This window comes from Macaca fascicularis, chromosome 1, assembly GCF_037993035.2.
Source record: "Macaca fascicularis isolate 582-1 chromosome 1, T2T-MFA8v1.1".
NCBI lineage: Eukaryota > Metazoa > Chordata > Mammalia > Primates > Cercopithecidae > Macaca > Macaca fascicularis.
Window position 1 is genome coordinate 3,221,836 of NC_088375.1, and position 24,975 is coordinate 3,246,810.

Consider the following 24,975-nt stretch of genomic DNA (forward strand, 5'->3'; position numbering starts at 1 on the left):
GGGGTTTTAGGAAGATCCCTCTCAAAGCAGTTTAGAACATGAAAGGTACACTGGAGGCGGCGGGGAAGCCAGTTAGAAAGCCATTGCATAGTCCAGGTAGTAGTTCAGGCAGTTACAGTATGCCGAGGGAGGCTTTCAGAGTCAGTTTATTGGGGTTAAATGAATTAACTAGTCTCCTGTTGCCCATTCACTGCCTGAAAAGATCACTAATGAGTTTTGGCCCTTGTAATAAAGTCTTAGGTTAGTCAAGCACATTTTTTTCTGGTGTGACAGGCCCTGGAGTTAGTGGCTTCATGCTGGACATACTGTAATCACCCAATAACTACTGTCCATTTACCTGCTTGGATAATGGGAGTTGATGACTAAGAGCCATTGGGCTGGGTTCAGAATTAGCGTCCTAGAGTTAACCCAAGAGGGGACATAGGGATGGACTCATTTGCTCCTTCACCTCCTATAAGGACACTGGGACCCACAGAGCCTGCTAGGATAAGGTGAATGTATCTACTGTCCCAGACTAACTCATAGGCTGTTTCAAAAAGTGTGCTTGGAAATAGGTTATTTGGAATTTGGAACATAGCATTCATTAGAAATGAGAGGAACTTGCCCGCTGTGGTGACCCTCTGTGCCTCAGAGGCAACCCTGGCTTCAGATCATGAAGCAAGAGAAACATGGAGAAAATAAAAAAGTGACTGTTGTCTCAGCTGAAGGATCTCAGTTGCCACCGAACATTCCCTAACACAGGTGTTAGTATTTTACGTTTGAGGGTGCTATGGAAATGCCTTAAGAGACGCCAGCTTCTTCTACAGCCCTCTCTCCCTGCCAAGTATGAGAAGCAGCCATGTTAAAGGAAAAAGAGCATCAGACTGAAATCAAGAGATCTGGGTGCAGCCTTCAGTGGTACCTGAACCCAAGACCTTTGCTAGTTTTTACTGTGCAATGCTGCCTCGCCACGAACAGTAGATACTCAGTAACATCATCATCTGCATCTCTTCGGGGCAGATACTCTCATTTCTGTTTATGGAGCAGCGTGTTGTGGTTGCCTAATGTGAAGAATCTATGGAGAGCCAGCCTGTGGCTGCTGTCCCCTTGGTGATGGCCATGGTGGATTTCACAGATCTGGCTGGCCAGCCCAGCCATCCACCATCACCCCGACAGCTTGAGAGAGTCCTTCCCAAAGCTTCGTTGTCTGCCAAAGAGGATGGCCGCCTTTGCCCCACCATGATTTCAAACAAGTAAGGTCATGCTTTGTAGACATGAGATGCTTTAAGTATAAGAAAAACCACATGGAGTTTTTTGCTCTGGGGCGTTTTTTGCTTCTCCTTCAGTGGATAATCCTGCCTTCTTGCTCTCCTAAAGTCTTCACTTCTTCCCCCACCACACATACCCCCATGACTACTTTCTACTTTTCAAAGCAAAGAAGTAATTTATACAGTATGGTACAAACTGATACATGATACAGGAAAAGAAAAAACTAGAGAAGGGAAGGGAATTGGGTTGTTACCTTTAATAGGGCATTGAGGTTAGACCTGAATGAGAAAGTGGGATTTGACTGAAACTCAAAGGCGATGAGGTTGGCACAGTAGACAGGGTGGAAGGGCAGAGGGAACAGCCAGTGCACGGGCCTTGAGGTAGGAGTGTGTGTGGAGCCAGACAGGAGGCCAGCCTGGTGGAGCAGCAACAAGGGAGGTGGGAAATGAGAGGGAACAGGTGGGATTATGTGAAGCCATTGCTTCTCTAACCACCTACGACGAAGGACCAGTGTTTCTTTTCCTTCCTAGTCTGTTACAGACCAGTGTTTTTATAAAATCTAGTGAAAATATTAGAAAAATAAAATTTAGAGAACGTAAAATAAAATGGCTGGGTGCAGTGGCTCATACCTGTAATCCCATGGGAAGTCAAGGAGGGAGGATTGCTTGAGCCCAGGAGTTCAAGACCATCCTGGGTAACATGGCGAAACTTCCATCTCTACAAGAAAGACAGAAAATTAGCCAGTGTGGTGGTGCACGCCTGTAGTCTCAGCTACCTGGGAAGCTGAGGGGGGCGATCACCCGAGTCCAGGAGGTTGAGGCTGCAGTGAGTTGTGATCATGCCACTGCATACCTGCCTTGGTGGCAGAGTGAGACCCTGTCATATAAAAAAAAAAAAAAAAAAAGCCCAGTGTTTTGTTGTTAGAGTCACCTAAAATTACCCTTACCAAATTAGTAAAAAACATTTCTCAATATTGACTTGGTTTCTTTACTCATTTCATCATGGAATGGTAACCCACAGTGTGCACTAGCACCAATGCAGGGCCCATACTTGAGTTGCACTTGGGGAGTTAGAAGGACCTGACCTTTACTCAGGCAAAGTGGGGAAGCGTTGTGATGTTTCGAACAGAACATGTCATCTGACATATTTTAAGTGAACCACTCTGGCTAGGGGGTGGAGTGCAGGGGTCTAGAGAAAGAATCAGGGTGAACAGTTGTGAGACTGTTACCTTTTCCAGGTAAGAGGTAATGATGGCTCAGACCAGGGTGGTAGCATTGGAAAAGGTAAAAAGTGGTTGATTCTGGGTGATTTTTAAGGTAGAGGCCGCAGAATTTCCTGGTGGATTGGATGGTAGGTGTAAAGGAAAGAGCGAAGTCAAGGATAACTCTGAGGCTTCAACTTGGATAAGACAAAAGATGAGTTCCTGTCAACTGAGAGTGGGAATGTTCCAGCCGAGATGGAACAGGTTGACGGGAAGATCAAGCATTCTGTCTTCCGGATTTTGAATTAGACTTTCATAAGAGATCTAATCAAGTGCAAAATGCTTTAAGCATTATAATGTTGCCTAAAGACCAGTGACTTAAAGGGGACTCAGCGTTAGAGCGTGTCTGAGGAGTCCTTTAAATACATCCTCTCACTCATAACCCGCACCCTCCGAGGCAGGGGATGCTTCTCCGAAAGGGAGTAAGGCAGTCAGTTAAATGCTTCCATCAGCGGTGCTACTCTCAAGTTAAACTCTCCCCTATTTGGAAATTATTCTACCTTTTTTTAAACCTAGTTACAAGTAAGAGAACTGTTTTCTCATTTCAAAGATACCAAATTTGGATGACCTTAAATTCCATGAGGCAGCTATAGAATTGGTTAGAATTTAAGAGCAATCTGGCTGTATCATCTGCCACCCTTTTGGTTGCCAGGATTAATTTGGCTTCTCTGATTGCTAATGGTTATAGAATTTATTAGCAAACCTTAGTAATACCAAACATACAGCAGCTTTTGATATTTTACTGTAGTGAAAAAAAAAGTAACATACAAAAGTGGGTAGAGATCATAAGCCCCATTCTTTAAATATATGATCCATATGTACTTACCACATAACAAAGACTGAAGTACATTAAAAATTTACATGTGATTATTTGGGTAGAGAAACTATGAGTGGTAACTTCTCTCTTACATTTCTGATTTATAATAAAAACAAGTTTTACTCCAATAATTAGCAATAATAGTAACCATTTGTTAAAGAAATGAGCACAGCAGATGTGTCAACGCTTCCCTCTCTCTGGCCTGCACAGCTCACCATCTGCTACCTGGATATGCTGATGACCAGCGAGGAGCGCCGGAAGCAGCTGAGGGACCAGTACTGCTTTGAATGTGACTGTTTCCGTTGCCAAACCCAGGACAAGGTATGTAGTATGGAACCAGATTGAAACACTTCCATGGCAAAATCTCAATGATCTTCAGAGAACCCCACCTTGGTTTCATAAACCCAAAAGTAATGACCCTCAGTACATGGTAGGAAACAGATACATAAAGTAACTCATCAAACTGCATATATTTTGTTTCCTGGAACTTTTGTCACCCACCAAGCTGAGATTTAACCAAAGGCAAGGATCTATGGAGTTTAGAGTCACGTGGGAATGTAGGCATTAAACATGTAATTAAAAGGATGGGTGAAGGACAGAGTGCTAGTAGAACATATGTAGTAAGCAGGTTGAATTACATTATGATTGACAAGTTATTGCTCAGTAAACAACATACACCAAGTTTTACTTAGTTTATTTCTTTAAAAATTTTTTTAAAAATAAAATGAGGTTTGTTGAGGTACAATTTACATGTGAAAAATTTACCCTACTTAATGAGACAGTTCTATGATTTCAACAAATGCAGTCATGAAACTGCCATCAAAATCAAGATACAGAATGGTTTCATTTCCCAAAAAAGTGCCCTCGTGTCCCTTTATAGTCAACCCTACCACCCCTACCCCAACCCCTGATAACCACTGATCTGTTTTTTATCCCTATAGTTTTTTCCTTTTGTTTTTAGTTGACACATAATGCTTGCACATATTTGTGGGATACAGAGTGATAATTATGTGTATACTATGTGTAGTATCGTATCAGGGTGATTAGCATATCTGTCACCTCATATATTTATCATTTCTTTGTGTTGTGAACATTCAAAATCCTCTTTTAGCATTTGGAGAATATACAATAAATTAAAGTGAACCATATCTCCCCTGCAATGCTGCAGATGAGCAGATTCGTTCCTCCTAAGTTTGTGTTCATTAACCAACCTCTCCCCACCTTCTTAGCCTCTAGTACCCACAGTTCTGCTCTCTACTTCCATAGGATCAATTTATTTTGTTCCCACATATAAGTGAGAACACGGAGCATTTTATCTTTCTGCTTCTGACTCATTTTGCTTAACATAGTGTCCTCTAGGCCCATCCATGTTGCCATGAATGACAGAATGTCATTCTTTTTCATGGCTGAATAATATTCCATTGTGTATATATGCCACATTTTCTTTATCCATTTTTCCATTGATGGACACATAGGCTGATTTCCTATCTTAGTTTTTGTGAATAGTGCTGTTATAGTAAACATGGGGCTGCAGGTATCCCTTTGATATATTGATTTTCTATCCTTTGGATAAATACCCAGTACTGTAATGACTAGATTGTATGGTAGTTCTATTTTTAGTTTTTTGAGAACCCCTCATGCTGTTTTCCATAATGACTGTACTATTAGGTGGGTGCAAAAGTAATTGCAGTTTTTGCCATTAAAAGTAATGGCAGTGGCCTCATTGTAGAGGCCTTTCACTTCCTCAGTTAAATTTATTCCTAGGTGTCTTTTTGGGGGAGCGGGTAGCTATTACTTTTAATGGCAAAAACCACAACTACTTTTGCACCAGCCTAGTAGGAGAGTACGTTTTCTCCACATCCTTGCCAGCATTTGTTAATTTTTTTTTTTGTGTGTGTGTGTGTTTTTGGTAATAGTCATCCTAATTGGGGTGAGATGACACCTCATTTTGGTTTTGATTTGCATTTTCCTGATGGTTGGTGATAAGCATTTTTATTGGCCTTTTGTATATGTGTTAGATACATGTCTATTTAGATCCTTTGCCCTCTTTTGAATTGGAATATTTGTGATATTTTTGCTTTTGAGTTCCTTGTATATTCTGGATATTAGTTCCTTTTTGAATGCATAATTTGCAAATACTTTCTGCCATTTTATAGGTTGTCTCTTCACTCTGTTGAGTGTTTCCTTTGCTCTGCAGAAGCATTTTGGTTTAATACAGTCTCATTTATCTATTTTTGTTTTTGTTGCCTGTGCTTTTGTGGTCTTAGCCATAAAATCTTTGCCTAGACCAATGTCCTGAAGTGTTTCTGCTATGTTTTCTTTTGGTATTATAGTTTCCAGGCTCACAATAGTTAATTAATTTTGGTTGATTTTTCTGTGTGGTGACAGATAAGGGTTTAGTTTCATTCTTCTGCACATGGATATCCATCTTTCTGATGACAAATAATTAAAGAGGTGTCCTTTCCCCACTGTATGTTCTTGGTGCCTTTGTTGACAATCAGTTGCCTATAAATACGTGGATTTAATGATGGGTTTTCTGTTCTGTTGCATTGGTCTGTGTGTCTGTTTTTAGACCAATTCCATGTTTTTTTTGTTAGTATAACCTGGTAGAATATTTTGAAGTTAGGTAGTGTGATGCCTCCAGCTTTGTTCTTTTTGCTCAGTATTGCCTTGGCTATTTGGGGTCTTTTTTGTTTTCATATTAATTTTGGAATCATTTGTTCTATTTCTTGAAGAATATCATTGGTATTTTAATAGGGATTGCATTGAATCTGTAGATTGCTTTGGATAGTATCATCATTTAGCAATGTTGATTCTTCCAATTAATGAGCATGGTATGCCTTTCCATTTGTGTTCTCTTCAGTTTCTTTTATCAATGTTTTATAGTTCTCATTGCAGAGGCCTTTCACCTCCTTGGTTAAATTTATTCCTAGGTATCTTTTTTTGGGGGGTGGGTAGATATTGTAAATGGGATTACTTTCTTGATTTCTGTTTCAGGTAGTTCATTATTGGTGTATAGAAACACTGCTGATTTTTGCATGTTGATTTTGTGTCTTGCAGCTTTACTGAATTTATCAGTTCTAAGAGTATTTTGGGTGGAGTCTTTTAGTTTCTCTATATATAAGGTCATGTTGTCTGCAAAGGGAGGACAATGGGATTTCTTCCAAGTTAAATGCCCTTTATTGCTTTTTAAACATCTTTATTGATATATGATAGTTGTACATATTTGTGTGGTATATGTGATTTTGATACCAGCATACAATGTGTAATGATCAAATCTGGGTAACTGGGAGATCCATCTCCTCAAAAATTTATGTTGGGAACATTCTAAATTTTCTCTTCTAGCTATTTTAAACTATTGTTAACTATAGTTGCCCTATTGTGCAGCTGAACACTAGATCTTACTCCTTCTATTGAGCTGCAATCTCTTATGCATTAGCCAACCCCTCTTCATCCCTCTACCTACTACTCTTTCCAGCCTCAAAACCACTATTGGATTCACTATCTCTATGAAATCAGCTTATTTTTAGTTCCCATGTATGAGTGAGAACATGAGATATGTCTTTGTGTGCCTGGCATATTTCACATAATGTAATGTCTTTCAGTTCCATCCATGTTGCTGCAAATGACAAGATTTTATTACTTTTTATAGAGGAAAAATACTCAGTTGTGGGTGTGTATATATTTATATATATATACATATTGAATTTTTTTTTTACTTATTGATAGACACTTAGGTTGATCCATGCCTTGGCTATTTTGAATAGTGCAGCAATAAACATGGGAGTGCAGATATCTCTTTGATATTCTGATTTCCTTTCTTTTGGATCTATATCCAACGCTGGGATTGTTTGGTTATATGGTAGTTGCGTTTTTAGTTTCTTGAGGAACCTCCTTACTGTTCTCCATAGTGGTTGTACTAATTTACATTCCTCCAACAATGTGTGAGCCTTCCCCTTTCTCCACATCCTTGCCAGCATTTGTTATTTTATTACTTTTTCATAATAGCCATTTTAACTGGGCAGATGATCTCATTGTGGTTTTAATTTGCATTTCCCTGACCATTAATATTGTTGAACTTTTTTTTATATATCTGTTGGCCGTTTGTATGAATTCATCAGACTTTTGCCTGTTCTTAATTGGGTTGTTTCCTGCTATTGAGTTTGAGTTCCTATATATCGTGGTTATTAATCTCTTGTCTGATGAATACTTTGCAAATTTCTTTTCAATTCTATAGGTTGTTTCTTCATTGATTATTTTCTTTGCTGTACAGAAGCTTTCTAGATTGATATAATCTCATGTTTCTATATTTGCTTTGGGTGCCTGTGCTTTTGAGGTCTTGCTCAATAAATAGTTGCCCAGCGCAATGTCCTGAAGTGTTTCCCCAATGTTTTCTTACAGTAGTTTCATGGTTTTAGGTCTTATATTCAAATATTTAAGCTGTTTTGATATGACTTTTGTATATGGGGAGAGGTAGGCATCTAGTTTCATTCTTTTGCATATGGGCTATCCAGATTTTCCTTTCTCAATGTATGTTCTTGGTGACTTTCTTGAAACTCCATTGACTAAATGTGTGGATTGGATTCTATGTTCTTTCATGTGTTCCATTGATCTGTGTGTCCATTTTTATGCTAGTACCATGTTTGTTTTGGTTATTGTAATTTTATAGAGCATTTTGAAGTCAGATAATGTGATGCCTCCAGCTTTGTTCCTTTTGTTCAGGATTGCTTTTGTTGTTCCATACAAATTTCAGGATTGCCTTTTTCTTTTCATGTGCAGAATGTCATTGATATTTTGATATGGATTACCTTGAAAATGTTGATTGCTTTGGATAGTACAGTCATTTTAACAGTATTCTTCCAATCCTCATGGGCTATCTTTCCAATTATGTTAACTTCACTTTTATCAGTACTGTATAGTTTTTATTGTAGCTATCTCACTTTTATTAAGTTTAGTCCTAGGTGTTTATGCTATTTTATTGTAGCTGTTGCAAATGGGATTGCTTTATTTATTTTCAGATGTTTGCTGTTGGCGTATAGAAGTGCTGCTGGTTTTTGTCTGTTGATTTTGTATCCTATGACTTGACTGAATTTATCAGTTTGTTTTTGTTGGAGTCTTTTGGTTGTTCTAGATGTAAGATCATGTTGTCTGTGAACAAGGCTAACTTGAATTCGTCCTTTCTAATTTGAATGCCCTTTAACTTTTTCTCTTGTCTAATCGCTCTGGCTAGGAATTCCAGTACTGTGTTGAGTAAGAGTGGTGAAAGTGGACATCCTTGTCTTGTTACATGTGGTAAAGGAGGGGATTTCAGTTTTTTCCAATTCAGTGTGATGCTAGCTTGGGGTTTGTCATATGTGGCCCTTAGTTTCTGAAGCGTGTTTCCCTCATACCCAGTTGGTTAAGATTTCTTATCACGAAGGCACATTGAATTTTATTGAAAGATTTTTTTCAGCATCTGTTGAAATGATCATATGGTTTTGTCATTGGTTCTGTTAATGTGATGTATCACCTTTATTGATTTACATATGTTCAACCATCCTTCCATCCCTGAGATGAATCCCACTTGATTATGATGAATGATCTTTTTAATGTTGAATTTGATTTGCCAGTATTTTGTTGAAAAAAAAAGTGCATCTATGCTAATCAGTGATATTGGCCTTTAGTCTTTTGTTGTTGTGGCTTTGTCTAGTTTTAGTATCAGGGTAATGCTGGCTTTATATAATGAGTTTGGAAGTATTTCCTCCTCCTAAGTTTTTTGGAATAGTGTGAGTATAATTGGTATTTATTCTTTTTTAAATGTTTGGTAGAATTCAGCAGTGAAGCCATCAGGTCCTAGGCTTTTCTTTGGTGGGAGACTTTATTACTGTTTCTATCTCATTACTTGCTATTGTTCTGTTAACGTTTTCTGTTTTCTTCATGGTTTAATCTTGGTAGTTTGTGTATGATTGGGAATTTATCCATTTTTTCTAGGTTTTCCAATTTATTGGCATACAGTTGTTCCGGACAGTCTCTAATCATGCTTTGAACTTCTGGGGGATCTGGTATAACATCCCCTTTTTCCTCACTGATTTTACTTGAGTCTTCTCTCTTTCTTGGTTAGTCTAGCAAGTTCTTTATTAATTTTGTTTATCTTTTCAAAAAACCAACTTTTTGTTTCATTGATCTTTTGTATTGTTCTTTAATCTCTATTTTGTTTAGATCTGTTTGGATCTTTATTTATTACCTTCTACTAATTTTGGTTTTGGTTTATTCTTGTTTTTCTAGTTCCTTGAGATACATTGTTAGACTTTTTAACTTGAAATCTTCCTACCTCTTTTATGTAGGTGTTTATTGCTATAAACGTCCATCTTAACACTACTTTTGCTGTAACCCATACATTTTGATATGTTGTATTTCCATTTTCATTTGTTTGAAGAAAGATTTTGATCATCTGCTTAATTTCTTCGTTGACCCAGTAGTCATTCAGCAGCGTGTTTAATTTTCATGTATTTGTACAGCCAAAGTTTCTTTTATTGATTTCTAGTTTTTTTTCTGTTGCGGGAAGTCAGGGACCCTGAACGGAGGGACCTGCTGAAGCCACGGCAGAAGAACATAAATTGTGAAGATTTCATGGACATGTATTAGTTCCCCAAATTAATACTTTTATAATTTCTTACACCTGTCTTTACTGCATTCTCTGAACATAAATTGTGAAGATTTCATGGACACTTATCACTTCCCCAATCAATACCCTTGTGATTTCCTATGCCTGTCTTTAATCTCTTAATCCTGTCATCTTTGTAAGCTGAGGAGGATAAATGTCACCCCAGGACCCTGTGATGATTGTGTTAACTGCACAGATCATTGTAGAGCGTGTGTGTTTGAACAATATGAAATCTGGGCACCTTGGAAAAAAGAACAGGATGACAGCGATGTTCAGGGAACAAGGGAGATAACCTTAAACTCTGACTGCTGGTGAGCCAGATGGAACAGAGCCATATTTCTCTTCTTTCAAAAGCAAATAGGAGAAATATCACTGAATTATTTTTCTCAGCAAGGAACATCCCTGAGAAAGAGAATGGGCCCTGAGGGTAGGCCTCTGAAATGGCCACTTTAGGGGTGGCTGTCTTTTATGGTCGAAGCTGAAGGGATGAAATAAGCCCCAGTCTCCGGTAGTGCTCCCAGGCTTATTAGGACGAGGAAATTCCCGCCTAATAAATTTTGGTGAGACTGGTTGTCTGCTCTCAAACCCTGTCTCCTGATAAGATGTTATCAATGACACTGCGTGTCCAAAACTTCATTAGTAATTTTAATTTCACTAATTTTAATTTTTAATTTCGTCCTGTGATCCTGTGACCTCACCCTGCCTCCATTTGCTTTGTGGTATTTTATTACCTTGTGAAGTATGTGATATCTGTGACCCACACCCTATTCGTACACTCCCTCCCCTTTTGAAAATTGCTAATAAAAACTTGTTGGTTTTATGGCTCAGAGAGCATCAGAGAGCCTGCCGACATGTGATGTCTCCCCCGGACACCCAGCTTTAACATTTCTCTCTTTTGTACTCTTTCCCTTTACTTCTCAGACCAGCCGACGCTTAGAGAAATAGAAAAGAACCCACGTTGAATATCAGGGGTGGGGTTCCCCCAATAATTTCACTGTAGTCTGAAAAGATACCCGATATGATTTCAATTTCTAAAAATTTGTTGAGCCTTGTTTAGAGGACTAATGTATCATTTATCTTGGAGAATGTTCCATTTACTGATGAGATAAAAGTATATTCTACAGCTGTTGGATATATTTTTTGTAAACATCTGCTGGGTTCTTTTGTTTTGTGGTGCAGATTGTGATATTTTTCTGTAGATTTTCTGTCTAGATGATCTGTCCAATGCTGAAGTCCCCAACTATTACTGTACTGGGGTCTATTTGGCCCTAATAATATTTGCCTTGTATATCTGGGTGCTCCAGTTTGGGTGCATATGTTCACAATGGTTATATCTTCTTGCTGAATTGATATTTTCATCATTATATAATGACCTTTTTTGTCTTTCTGTTTTTTCACTTACTGTCTATTTTGTGTGATACACTACAGCTACTCCTGCTCAGCTTTGGCTTCTGTTTGCATGGAGTATTGTTTTTCATCCCTTCACTTCTTTTTTGAGATGGAGTCTCACTCTGTCACCATGTTGGAGTGCAGTGGCACAATCTCAGCTCACCACAACCTCCGACTCCCTGGGTCAAGGGATTCTATGACCTCGGCTTCCTGAGTAGCTGGGACTACGGGCATGTGCCACCATGCCCAGCTAATTGTTACATTTTTAATAGAGACAGGGTTTCACCATATTGACCAGGATGGTCTCGATCTCCTGACCTCATGATCTGCCCGCCTTGGCCTCCCAAAGTGCTGGGATTACAGGCATGAGCCACCATGCCTGGCCATCCCTTCACTTTTAATCTGTCTTTACAGTTGAAGTGAGATTTTTTGCAGGCAGCATATAGTTGGATTCTTGTTGTTGTTCCTACCCATCCAGTCAATCTTTTAATTGGGGGAATTTAAACCATTTACTTTTATGGTTATTTATATGAGAGGACTTATTCCTGACATTTAAAAAATTGTTTTCTGTTTTATAAATCCTTTGTTCTCCTCTTCCTCTTGTATTGTTTGCCTTTACAGTTTGGTAGTTTTCTGTAGTGATAACATTTGATTCCCTTCTTTTTCCCGTTTGTGTATCTGTTCTATCAGTGAGTTCTCTACTTTTGTGTTTTCATGATGGTAAATATTGTCCTTTTGCTGCTGGAAATAGGACTCTCCTAAGAATTTTTTTTAGAGCTAGTCTAGTGGGGATGAATTCCTTTGGTTTTGGCTGTTATTTAATTAAAAAGGTTTTCTCTGACTTTAAATTCTTTTACTTAAAAAAATTTGGTGGGTACATAGTTGGGGCATATATTTATGGTGTACATGAGATGTTTTGATACAGGGATGCAATGTGAAATAAGCATGTTAAGGAAAATATGGTATCCATCCCCTCAAGCATTTATCCTTTGAGTTACAAGCAATCCAATTACATTTTTTAAGTTATCTTAAAACATACAACTAGGTTATCATTGACTATAGTCACCCTATTGTGCCATCAAATAGTAGGCCTTACCCATTCTTTCTATTTCTGTTGTACGCATTAACCATCCCCACCTCCCCTGTAAACCATCTACTATTCCCAGCCTCTGGGAAGCCTCCTTCTACTCTCTCTGTCCATGAGTTCAATTGGTTTGATTTTTAGATACCACAAACAAGTAAGAACATATGTTTGTCTTTCTGTGACTGGCATCTCACTTAATGTAATAACCTTCATTTCCATCCATGTTGTTACAAATGACTGGATCTCATTTTTTTCTGGCTGCATAGTACTCCATTGTGTATATGTACCACATTTTCTTTATCCATTCATCTGTTGATGGACGTTTAGTTTGCTTCCAAATCTTAGCTATTGTGAGCAGTGCTGCAACAAACATAGGAGTGCAGATACCTCTTCGATAAACTGATTTCCTTTGTTTTGGGTATATACCCAGCAGTAGGATTGCTGGATCCTATGGTAGTTCTATTTTTAGTTTACTGAGGAACCTCCAAACTGTTCTCCATAGTGGTTGTATTAATTTACATTCCCATCAACGGTGTACAAGGGTCCCCTTTTCTTCACATCCTCACCAGCTTTTGTTATTGCTTGTCTTTGTTATTATAAGCCCTTTTAACTTGGGTGAGATGATACCTCATTATGGTTTTGATTTGCATTTCTCTGACAGTGATGTTAAACACCTTTTCATATGTCTGTATGCCATTTGTATGTCTATTGAGCAATGTCTATTCAAATCTTTTGTCTATCTTTTGAACAGATTATTAGATTTGTTTTTTCTGTAGATTTGTTTGAGCTCTTTATATATTCTGGTGATTAACCCTTTGTCAGATGGGTAGCTTGCAAGTATTCTCTCCCATTCTGTCGGTTGTCTCTTCCCTTTGCTGATTGTTTTCTCTGCTATGCAGAAGCTTCTTAACCTGATGTGATCCCATTTGTCCATGTTTTCTTTGGTTGCCTGTGTTTATAGGGTATTGCTCAGAATATCTTTGCCCAGACCAGTGTCCTGGAGATTTTTCTTAATATTTTCTTGTAGTAGTTTTATAGTTTGAGGTCTTAGATTGAAGTCTTGAATCCGTTCGATTTTATTTTTGTATATGGTGAGAGATAGTGGTGTAGTTTCATTGTTTTTCACATGGCTATCCAGTTTTCCCAGCACCATTTATTGAAGAGACTGTCTTTTCTATGTTCTTGGCAGTTTTATCAAAAATAAGTTCACTATAGGTGCGTAGATTTGCTTCGGGGTTTTCTAGTCTGTTCCATTGTTCTGTGTTTCTGCTTTTATGTAGACCTGAAGCCAGCACAGTGCTGGGTCTTGCCCAAGACCTGCTGTAGCCACTCCCTGGCTGCTGACTGTGTTTGCTCAAGGGTCTGGGGCTCTACAATCAGCAGGTGGCAAAGCCAGGAAGGCGTATGTCCTTCCCTTCAGGGCCATGAGGTCCCCCAGGCCCCAGGTGGGTCCAGAAGTGCTGTCTGGGAATCAGGGACTAGAGTCAAAAACCTTAGAAGTCTACCTGGTATTCTTTTATATTACGACTGAGCTGGCACGAAAACTGTAAGACTCACTCTTTCTCACTCTTCCCTCCTTTTTCCAAAGGCACAGGAACCTCACCCTAGCCACCTTTACTCCTGGCCACATGGAGTATTGCCAGACTACCCCCAACATTCCCTTAAGGCCCAAGGTCTCTTAAGTCAGCTTGTGGTGAACGCTGCAGGGATTTGGGACTCTCTCTTCAGGGAAGAGGGCTCCCCTATGGTCCAAGGCAGGCCCAGAAATGCTAAGACTCAAGTCTTGGAATCAGGGACCCCAGGAACCCACTCTTGGGGTTCTTGGTACCTAAGATGTTGGTACCTGAGTCCCTTTTACTTTTCTGTCTGCTTTTCTCAAACAGAAGGAGTTTTGCCCTGTAGCTACAGCCGGTTATGTGCTGAGTCTCACCTGAAGCCAGCAAGTCCCGGAGACTCACCCAAGGCCCTCGATGTAATACCTGGGTGTCACTGCTGGTTATTCAGGGCCCAAGGGCTCTGCGGTTAGCAGGTGATGAATGCTGGCAGGACTGGGTCCTTTCCTTCAAGGCAGCAGCTTCCCTTCCGGCCCAGGGTATGTCTGCAAATGTCATCTGGGAGCTATGGCCTGGAATGGGGGCCTCATCACTCTGCTGGTGCCCTATCCGGCTGTGGCTGAGCTGGTATCCAAGAGGCAGGACAAAGTCCTCCCCACTGTTCCCCGTCCTCTCCTCCAGCAGAAGGAAGGGGGTCTCTCTTGGAGCCAGGTGCTGTGCACCCTGGGGCTAGGGGAGGGGTGATGCCAGCACTCCCTTGGCTGCCCCAGCTGGTGCCTCAGTATGTCGCATGCCCCCTAAGTCCACTGTCCCTGGGCCTAGTTCAGCTGTAGGACTTGCCTACGAGTTGCAGTCGTTGTGGCCTAGACTGCCTTTCAAGTTTACTTAGAGACCAAGAGCACTTTGGCCCTCGGTGGTGAGGTTTGCGGGCACTCAAGTTCGGACCTCTGGGACAGGAGATTCCCCCCTGGCTAGGGCTAGTTTACGTGCTCCCTCTGTGGGCAACATCAGATGAGTTTGGTTTGATTTTCCTTTCTCCTCTAACAGGACAGGACTGAGTTCAATGCCTCACAATTGCTGTATTCTTCCTCGGATGAGTCTGTTTTCACACTGCTATAAAGATGTTACCTGAGACTGGGTAATTTACAAAGAAAAGGGTTTTAATTGACTCACAGTTCCACATGCTTGGGGAGGCCTCAGGAATCTGATAATCATAGTGAAGAGGAAGAGGCATGTCTTACATGGTGGCAGATGAGAGAGAAAATGAAGAGCAGAAGGGGAAGAGCCCCTTATAAAACCATCAAATCTCATGAGAACTCACTCACTGTCACGAGAACAGCCCCCATGATCCAGTCACTTCCCACCAGGGTCCTCCCTTGACCTGTGAGGATTATGGGGATAAACTGAAGATGTAATTCCCGTAATCCCCATGTGACCTGGATGTGAGACATGGAGTCATATTTGCAGCCTGATGATGTGGTAGAAAAGAAAAACCCATATTCTCGGGAGAAATTCAGGCTATAGAAATTTGCACAAGTAACAAGGAGCCTAATGTTAATCACCAAGACAATGGGGAAAATGTCTCTAGAGGATCTCAGAGACTTTCACAGCAGCCCCTCCCATCACAGGCCCAGAGGCCTAGGAGGAAAAAAAAATGGTTTTATGGGCAGGGTCCAGAGCCCCCCTGCAGTGTGCAGACTTGGGGCCCTGCATCCCAACTGCTCCAGCTGTGACTAAAAGAGGTCAAGGTACAGCTCAGGCTGTTATTTCAGGGGATGTAAGTCCCAATTACAATTTGAGATTTGGGTAAGGACACAGAGCCAAACTCTATCATCCCTTCCCTAGCACCCAGAGAGACTCTTATCACCATGCACCACTGCTGGGGGTCAGGGAGAGGTGACATTGGCGATTCAGGACAGCTTGTTCTCTCTCTTCAGTGCCCCTTTTCGCAGTATGAAGTGAAAACCCAGTTCTGTGAATGCTCATCTGGCGTTTGGTTCTCATGAAGGGGTTTTTCTGTGTGGATAGTTGTTAACTTGGTGTCCTTGTTGGGGTGGGGGCAATCGGTGGAGCTTTCTATTCCAGCATCTTGCTCCACCTCTGTTTTCTCTGACTTTTAAAATTTCTTCTCCCGTTGGAAATTTCAATATTTGAATACTTTTTACTTTATGATGTCCCATATGTCACTTAGGCTTTCTTCGTCCTTTCTTGTTATATTTTCACCTTTTTTGGACTGACTGTGTCATTTCAAAAGATCTGCCTTCAATTCAGAAATTCCTTCTTCGTGATCTAGCCTATTGTTGAAGCTTCTCGATTATATTTTTTAATTTTGTTCATTGAATTCTTCAGTTCTAGGATTTCTCTATTGCTTCTTTTTATGATATCTCTTTGTTGAATTTACTCAGATCATTAACTGCTTTTCTGAGTTTTTCATATTGTCTGTCTGTTCTCTTGTGTATCACTGAGTTTCCTTGAGATCATTATTTCACGTTTCTTTTCAAGCATATCATAGATTTCCTTTTGTTTGATATCTTTTACTGAAGAATTGTGTTCCTTTGTAGGTGTCATGTTTTCTTTTTGACATTTCTTGTGTCCTTACATCTGTATATCTGGTGTCATAATTGCTTCTTCTAAGTTTTTGGATTGGCTTTCATTGAGAATGACTTTTTCATGTAGATATATTTACGGTATTTGTTGGGTAGAGTTCTTTTGCTCTGATTCTGGGTGGGCACAGTAGTGTGGTCTCCGTATTTCTTTATCCATAATCAGTGTCAGCAGTGATCACAAGTTCCTTAGTGGCTTAGGCTGTGGTTGTTAGTGGAGGCTTAGGCAACCTTTGCTGGGGATGGAGACACCAGGTGTGCTGGTTCTTGGGCCCCTGGGTGGCACGTGTGGGTACTGGTGATGGTGGCAGTGGGCCAGGCATTCTGGTCCTTAGGTGTCTAAATGACATGAGTCTATCAACAGGCATTGTAATGGTGCATATAGCACAACTGGAGATGGGTTGGCCCAGTCCTGTCCTCAATTTCCTTGATGCCATGTGCAGACATGTGCAGGCTTAGCCTATCTTCCAGCCCCCAGATAGTGTACAGATGGGACCTCTGGGCGTTGTGCCCCAGAGAGCTGGTCCTCAGGCCCCCTGAAGGCATGCACAGGTGTGTGGTGGCCTTGTCCTTGGAAGGGTGGCATCACTGTAGGTGGCAGTGACCCCAGACAGGCAGTTCCCATGCTTTGAGAAATATGTGCTTCAGCTCCATTTGTCTTGGGGGCAGCCTCCTGGTACACTGGTTCCCCTGGTCCCCAGGGTATAGGACACAATGTGGGTTAGAGTACAGGACATCGTACCTGTACTTGGTCGTACCACTTGGTCCAGCTGGCCTCATGATACTGCAGCCCTCTGCAGTATCAGAGGGATGTGGGGGAATATCAGTGGCATTCCAGGGATGTGGAATGGGCTTCTGGGGTCCAGAGCAGGATGTAGTCTGGTGGTTGCTGGGCTCTCAAAATGGTACCATGTCATAGCACCTTGGGTCTTGAGGGGTGACTAGAATGCAGCATGAATGCCCTCGAGAACAATTCCACGATGGACTCCAGCCAACTCCCTATACTGGGCTCAGGGCCTGTGAAGATGAGTAGCTCTCCTGTGGCTAGGATGGCGGGCATCTGTGGTGGTAATGTGGACAGCTGGAGAACTCTTGCTTACCTTTTCTCTACAATGGGGAGGGGGAGCCTTTCCTGGCTCTGAGCCAATCCTGGCTGAGACTGCTGGTTACCTTCCCTCGTTTTCTGTGCCTTGGAGAGTCGCTGTCCCTTTTGTGCTGAATTCCATTGTTCCCTCTTAGATGATCTGCTTAACCTGTGGTTATCTGCTCACTGTTTTTGATTTTTTTGGTGGAGGAGATGAGTGCCAGCTGCCTCTAGTCAGCCATCTTGATGACGTCTCTATTTCTTTAACATTTGCCCCACAAGGCTTTCCCCTGCAGCACGTTATGAGATTGAGATCACTTGTCTAACAACTTTTACCCTGAGAAAGGAGAGGCAAAATAAATGCCATGAAGATAATGAATGGACTTTTCTTCTGTTACTCATATACTTTTTTCATGTTGGACCTACTTACTTTTAGGTCCAATATATGAAATATTTCACATAATCGGGTTGTCTAAAGAAATCTTAGTTTTGAAGAATGTTTACATTGTTAGAATTCTTTTGTAATTCTTATCTTTCTTGGTCTCAGTAATTATAAGTAAATGAGGAAATGAAACTCAGAAAGGTTCAGAGATAGGCCTCTGGGACTTATCTAACCAAGACTTACCCCGGGACTTAAAGGAAAAAGTGGCAAAACCAAGTCTGACGCCCGGATCTCATGTGTAAATCTAATGCTCCTGCCAGTATACCACAACTCACTGTCACTCCCAGCGGCAACGTGAATCGAGAGAGGTAGCTGCTCTCACTGCATGAGTAAGGACCTTGAGCTCATTCTAATGCTGCAGGAGTCAGGGAACATGATTCGTTTCGCCTTAAGAAGAACTTTTGGAAATAAGGGAATTAAGTGGGAAAAGTGGAATCTAATAGGTCCTGAAGATTCAGTCCACTTTATTGTTAGCCTTTTGCCGCAGGCAAGAATGCCAAAAATCATGGGAAACTGCCTGGGATTCTTCCCAGACCGTGATCTGGAATGTTAGCAAGCTAGCTTTCCACCAGCATCCTTGGTTGGAAATGACAAGGCTCCTGAATTTAGTTCCTTGTAGGTGCCATGAGTATGGTGGATCTTCAGAAAATTCTTGAATGAATGAATGATTGTTTTATTAAAATTGGGGTCATAGTCATTTTAGTTTTATTGTAACAGGTGACATCTGGGCTGCAATAGTATATTGGGAAAGGATTTGGCTATAAATAACAGATAGCCCAACTAAAAGGAGCTTTAGTAGGTGGGGTGCATGTTCTAAAAATTCTTGGAGAAGTAATCCAAGATGACAGCAGTGACTCATAGATCTCATCATGGACCTGAAATCCTTCTGTCTTCCTCCTTAGTCATCCCTAGCAAGTGGCTTTGTCCTTAAGGTCTGAAGATGACTGCTGCCTCCAAATCCCAGTCAGTGTGTCTAAGCTCTGGAGAAAAAATATGGGGTAATAAGAGGCAAAGGGAACACCTCCTAAGGATATCTACCTACACTTTATTGCTCAAAATGATGTCATTCACTTTATTGTTCAGAATGGTGTCATATGGCCACCTTTAGTTGTAAAAGAGGCTAGGAACTGTATTTTAGCTTTTTAGCCTTTATACAAGAGGAAGACAAGAGAAAAGAGGCGTGTTAAATGGATTTGGGTAGCTAGTTCACAATGTCTACCATACCCACTGAGACCATTTTCTTTACTCTATTGAGCTAAAGGTTCATTTAATATTAAAGTTAGGGGGGCCGGGCGCGGTGGCTCAAGCCTGTAATCCCAGCACTTTGGGAGGCCGAGACGGGCAGATCACGAGGTCAGGAGATCGAGACCATCCTGGCTAACACGGTGAAACCCCGTCTCTACTAAAAAATACAAAAAACTAGCCGGGCGAGGTGGCGGGCGCCTGTAGTCCCAGCTACTCGGGAGGCTGAGGCAGGAGAATGGCGTAAACCCGCGAGGCGGAGCTTGCAGTGAGCCGAGATCGCGCCACTGCACTCCAGCCTGGGTGACAGAGCCAGACTCCGTCTCAAAAAAAAAAAAAAAAAAAATTTAGGGTTTTTCAGAGAGGCAGAACCAACAAGATGGGGTGGGGAAACAGAGATTTATTCTAAGGAATTGTCTCATGTGATTATGGAGGTTGAGAAGGCTCAAGATCTGCAGCTGGCAAGCTGGAGACCCAGAAGAGCCTATAGTTTCAGGACGAGTCTGAATCCCTGAGAACCAGGAGAGCCAGTGGTGTCAGTTCCATTCCAAAAGCTGGCAGGCCCACGTTCCAAGAAGAACTGATAAATCCAACTCAAGCAGTAAGCCAGGAGGGAATTCCCTTTTGCTTTTACTTGAGGGAACCTTGGCCTTTTGGTTCTACTCAGGCCTTCAGCTGGTTAGGTGAGGGCCACCTACATCAGAGAGAGCAGTCTCCTTTACTGAGTCTGTGGATTCCAATGGCAAGCTCATACAGAAGTACTCTCACAGACACTCGACGAATAATGTTTGACCAAATATCTAGGCACCCTGTGGCCCGCTCAAGTTAACATATAACATTGACCATTAAAATATTGAGATGGATCAAATGGTGTCATGAAAACAGTACTTGATTTCTCTGCTGGGTTATAGTCCATGCTGTATCTAACAAACCGAATGGTCCTGGGCAAGTCATTGAACCTCTTTGGATTCGTTCCATCCTCTGTAACATGAAAGAATTACACCAGACAGCCTTAGGGCCCCTCCTCACTCCTGTTTTCCCATGTTTCCGTGAAATGTTTTCTAGTGGAAGAGAATAGATTATGTACTTAGATGAGAATATAAACTTCGTTTGCAACTAATTTTTCAGTTGTATTTTTAAGTTTCTATTTATCTGAGAATTTTGTTCTGTATAGTGATGTAAACACTCCTCTGAGATATCTGTACTGTCCATTTGCCTTGAAAAAATAATACAGAGGTAAATTCAGCTTAGTGCGTTCCCAAAAGATCATAAATTCAATATTAGTTCAATCAAAATTAATTTTCAGTTCGTAGATTTGAAGTTTCCAAGCTTATTTTTCTGCTTTTCTTGGAACCTGGAAAATTCATCTCATCCATTTTCTGCATCAAGCAATATTTATTATGGGCCAACATCTGCATATTATTGGACTTGCACAGTATTTTGTTTCAGGAAGGCAGGAACCCTTTTAATAGCAAGTATAATTTGCATATATAGAGTTGTCATTTGTAATCAGCTGCAGCTTAATTTCTGGGGGGAAAAAAAAACTTACCTTCTAAGGGAGGTTTTCAAATGATTTGGGTTCTCATGGCTTGCCCAGGTCAGAATCCAAGGCAATAGAAGCTGAACAGACCAAATGGAATTGATTGTTTCCATAAGTCTGTGGCTAGAACGTAGCATGCTGCTTTGGATGTCACATGCCTTGTTGCAAAAAACAAACAAGCTGTAATTACTTGCCATGTCAATTTTTCTTTCCTAAGTCCTGTTAGAGTTAATTCTTTTAAAACACCGTGTCTGTCAATCTATCCAAAGCTCTGTTGCCTCACTGCTAGATTATTGAAATAGCCTCTGATGATTCACCTGGCTCTCAATGTCTTTCTTTTCATCCACGGCACGCACGGTTTTAAGTAAATTCTCTCAGATACCACTATGCCCACTGTTCTACTTGGCTCAGAAATTCTCAAGCATTTAGCATTATCTTTACTGCTCAGAATCAACCTCATAGTCATAAGTCGCCATTCATTGCTTTCTAAAGTTGTGGTCCTAACATTCAACCTACTTTTGTGGCCTTTTTCTGTTGCAAAATACCAGTTTCCTTTATCTAATTATACCCTTTCCTCCACCCAAAAGACTTTGAAGTAGCTTACACACACACATTCACAGAAATACATACACATGTATATATGTATCTACTTGGATATGTAATACAACAGCCATACATTTTATTTTCATTTGAGAAATAAAAGTGACAAAGAATCAGATGAAAGCAGTTTAGTATCCAGAATTTATACCATGTGATCCTTTAAGTAATAGCTAGAAGTACTACACTTGAGCTTAACCAAAAGGCCAAGAAGCAATGTATAACAGCTAGAAATAAATGATGAATTTACCCTTAATGTATCAGCAGCCAAACCTGAAGGACTACTTCCAAAATTCCTAGTGGCCCTAAGAATGAAAACAGCCAGAGCAGTTTTTCCCTGCACTGAGGCCTGAGGCCCTCGCAAAGCATTCTTACTGGACTTCCACAATGAGTGAAATCACCGATTTTTATCATATTCTTCAATGTAGCCGAATGACATACTCTCAATACTTTTTTTTCTTTTTTTTTCTGGAGACAGTCTCACTGTGTCTTCTAGGCTGGAGTGCAGTGGCACGATCTTGGCTCACTGCACCCTCTGCCTCCCAGGTTCAAACGATTCTCCTGCCTCAGCCCCCTGAGTAGCTGGGATTACAGGTGCACACCACCACACCTGGCTAATTTTTTATACTTTTTTGGTAGCGTTAGGGTTTCAACGTGGTGGCCAGGCTGGTCTTGAACTCCTGACCTCAAGTCATCCGCCCGTCCTGGCCTCCCAAAGTGCTGGGATTACAGGTGTGAGCCACTGTGCCCAGCCAAATTAATACTTCCTAATAAAAGAGGTAACTAGAAGGGTGAAAAATTATGTAATCTAAGGTCATATTTCTCTGATGGTTTGTTTCTTTCCAAGAATACAATTTAGTCTCTATGGAGGAAAGCAATGATGCAGATCCTGCAGGTAATCCTTCACTAGTGTTACTTCTTGCAAATGGGCTTTTACATTTCTTATTTTGATTTTTTATTAAAGTAATACATGTATCTGTTACTTTATTAATAGTAATACAGTAGGAAAATATAATAGTAATATATAGGAAAATTAAAGTACTCTAACACAGTTAAAAACAGTGGGGCCCCTTTCCGCTCTTGCTCCTGCCCACGACCTACTCCTCAGGGAGAACCCATTTTAGCTTCTGGCATTTCGTCCGTGTTTTTAAATGTAGAGCTCCCTTAAGTCAGGTGCTAGGGATACTTTGTACGTACTGGTTCAGCTTAAAGACCAATTTTTATTTCCAAGATTTCAAATTTGTTATTTTTCATGTCTCTGTTTGTGTTTTATTTCTGCCTATTTTGGTTTTATAACTTCTTTTTTATTTCATGCTACTACATTATTTATCTCTTTGGGTATTCTAATCATACTTCTTTTAAGTGTTAGTTCCATGAAGTTTATTTTGCTGGAGGGAATTTATGTTCTGATGGTTTTCAGCTGGTTATCTTCCTTAGCATTGCATTTCACCCGGTGTTTTGGAATTTTGTATGGCAGGCTCATTTTTAGTGGACAGGTTTTTCATTTTGTTCTTTTCTCTCCTTCTGTGCTCTTCCCTTCTGTCTGGTAGTTTTGCCTCCCCCAAGCCCCTCAGCCTCCAATTCAAAACCAGAACTTAATGGCATTTGGACCTCTCGCGCCCCGGTGATGCTGGGGCTAGTGCGAAGTGGTTGCCTAGATGGTGGGTATCATGGCTCTGTACCTAGATATGAGAGCGTGGCTCTGTTCGGCCCTTCAGGCCCACAGCTTCCTGTAAATATCTAGCACAGGTGAACAGATCATCAGCCCTGGTTTTGTTTTTCCTGGCCTCTTTTTTGAAGCAGGGTAGCCTCACCCCATTCTCTGGCTTTAAGCTTCAAGGCTGACTGTACTCACCATTTTTATGTGAAACATTTGGATTCCCTGTTAACCACCAGGACTCAGCTCGTACCCACTGCCACCTACTTCCAGACCTCAGGCCCTGGAGCTTCAGCTTTGTTTATTGCTTTGCATTTCTGTTCTATTTTTGGTCCAGGGAAATAATTGCCTCTTTTTTTTTTTTTTTTTTTTTGACTTGGCAAAGCTATTTTTGGTTGCTGTTTTTATATTTTACCTGTCATTACTATGGGTTTGGAGTAGAAGGGAGCACTTCAAGGTTTGAACTTAGAGCATCTTGATTGGAAGTCTGCAGTTGGCTTTTCGAGTACATAGGTGAGAATCTAAGTCTTTGGAGGCAAAGAAAAAACGAGAAGATAATGATCTAATTTTCCCGAGGGCTTCCAAGTATGTGTGCATCTTTTACCCAGTGTCAGCCATCTGTGGAGCAGGGGATCTATATCTTCTTTTAGCGTGAGCCTTCTATGAAGAGAGATTGAGTAGGATCATTGTGAAAATGTATCTATTCTGGAAACAGTTTAATAAATGGTTCCGTAGTGGCGAGAAGCCTTAATAAACTTCTCATTCCCTGATGCTACAATTCTAAGCCTACTTCCTCTTAGTTTCTTCTGTAAATATAAAGCAATGCTAATTATTGTCTCTGGTAATTATTTCAGCTTCTTTTCAGAAAAACTCTTTTTCTGCAACACAGAATTGCCTTCCCTCGTGTCCTTCTGAGACCCTCCACACACCTGTGAGGTAGGCAGCCCTGAGGTAGCCCAGCTTCTACGAAGAAAGCACTTCGTGCTGGTGCTGTGCAGGCACTGCCTCGGTTCCCGTGTGTGCTGTACATCACCTGGGCTATGCCTGGTAAAGCGTGAAAACCGGGGAACGGAGGCAGGTTTGAGTGAAGGGAAGAAACAATGATTGTCTGAAGAAGAGATGAAGGAATGTTAGCGTTAAAGCTATATTCAAAGGAAACAAAAGTTCTCAGCCCAAGAAGGTTTTTATGGGACTGAGTCTATTTGAAATGTGAGCTCTTACTTAAAGGTCACTAGTAAATCAAGAATTTTTTTTTTTTTTTTTTTTTTTTTTTTTTTTTGCTGCTGCCTGACTCTATTTTGCTAGATTAATTGTAAGCAGAACTGTCTCCTGGTGGGATGATGAGCCCAACCAGCTCTGCATTGTTCTCAATTTTAACAATCTAAGCAGAATGTTTCCCGTTTCTAAAGTTTTCATCATAACCAAACTATGTTGTCTGCAGGAAGATTTGACAGGGAATTGAAGTGTGTGCGCCTGTGTTCTTTCCCATTTTTAAATAGTCAAAACCTAACATTACTACCTGTTGCCTGTCTCTTGCTTCTCCAGACAAGGAGAAAAATGGGTTTCCCCCAGAGTGAACGACTGTCTGAGTTCATGTTTCATCAAGGAAAGGAGTTACTGACTTCATAACCACATAATCCCATCTGCAGTGTTGCTCTGACCTACCGGGAGCGGCTTCTGGGCATGCTACAGTGGGCTGTAAAGCTGGCCGAGAAATAAACAATGTCGCTATTGTGTTTGCCTTGGACTGTGGTGTTCACCACATCACAGGATGTGGCGCTTCGTCTCTGCCTTCCGCCCGGAGGACAGGCAGCT

At 41.0% G+C, this 24,975-nt stretch overlaps 1 protein-coding gene across 12 annotated transcripts in view; it reads left to right on the forward strand.

The window, feature by feature from the left end:
* Positions 1-24,975, forward strand: part of SMYD3 (SET and MYND domain containing 3) — a 765,785-nt gene that overhangs the window by 592,839 nt on the left and 147,971 nt on the right. For 10 of the 12 annotated variants that reach the window (XM_005539600.4, XM_074033147.1, XM_045392721.2 and 7 more), the window contains one exon: positions 3,537-3,647. The exons of the other annotated variants lie outside the window; for them this stretch is intronic. In XM_005539600.4, coding sequence (XP_005539657.1) covers positions 3,537-3,647 — 111 coding nt within the window. The remainder of the gene's footprint in view (positions 1-3,536; positions 3,648-24,975) is intronic. 12 annotated transcript variants of the gene reach the window in all.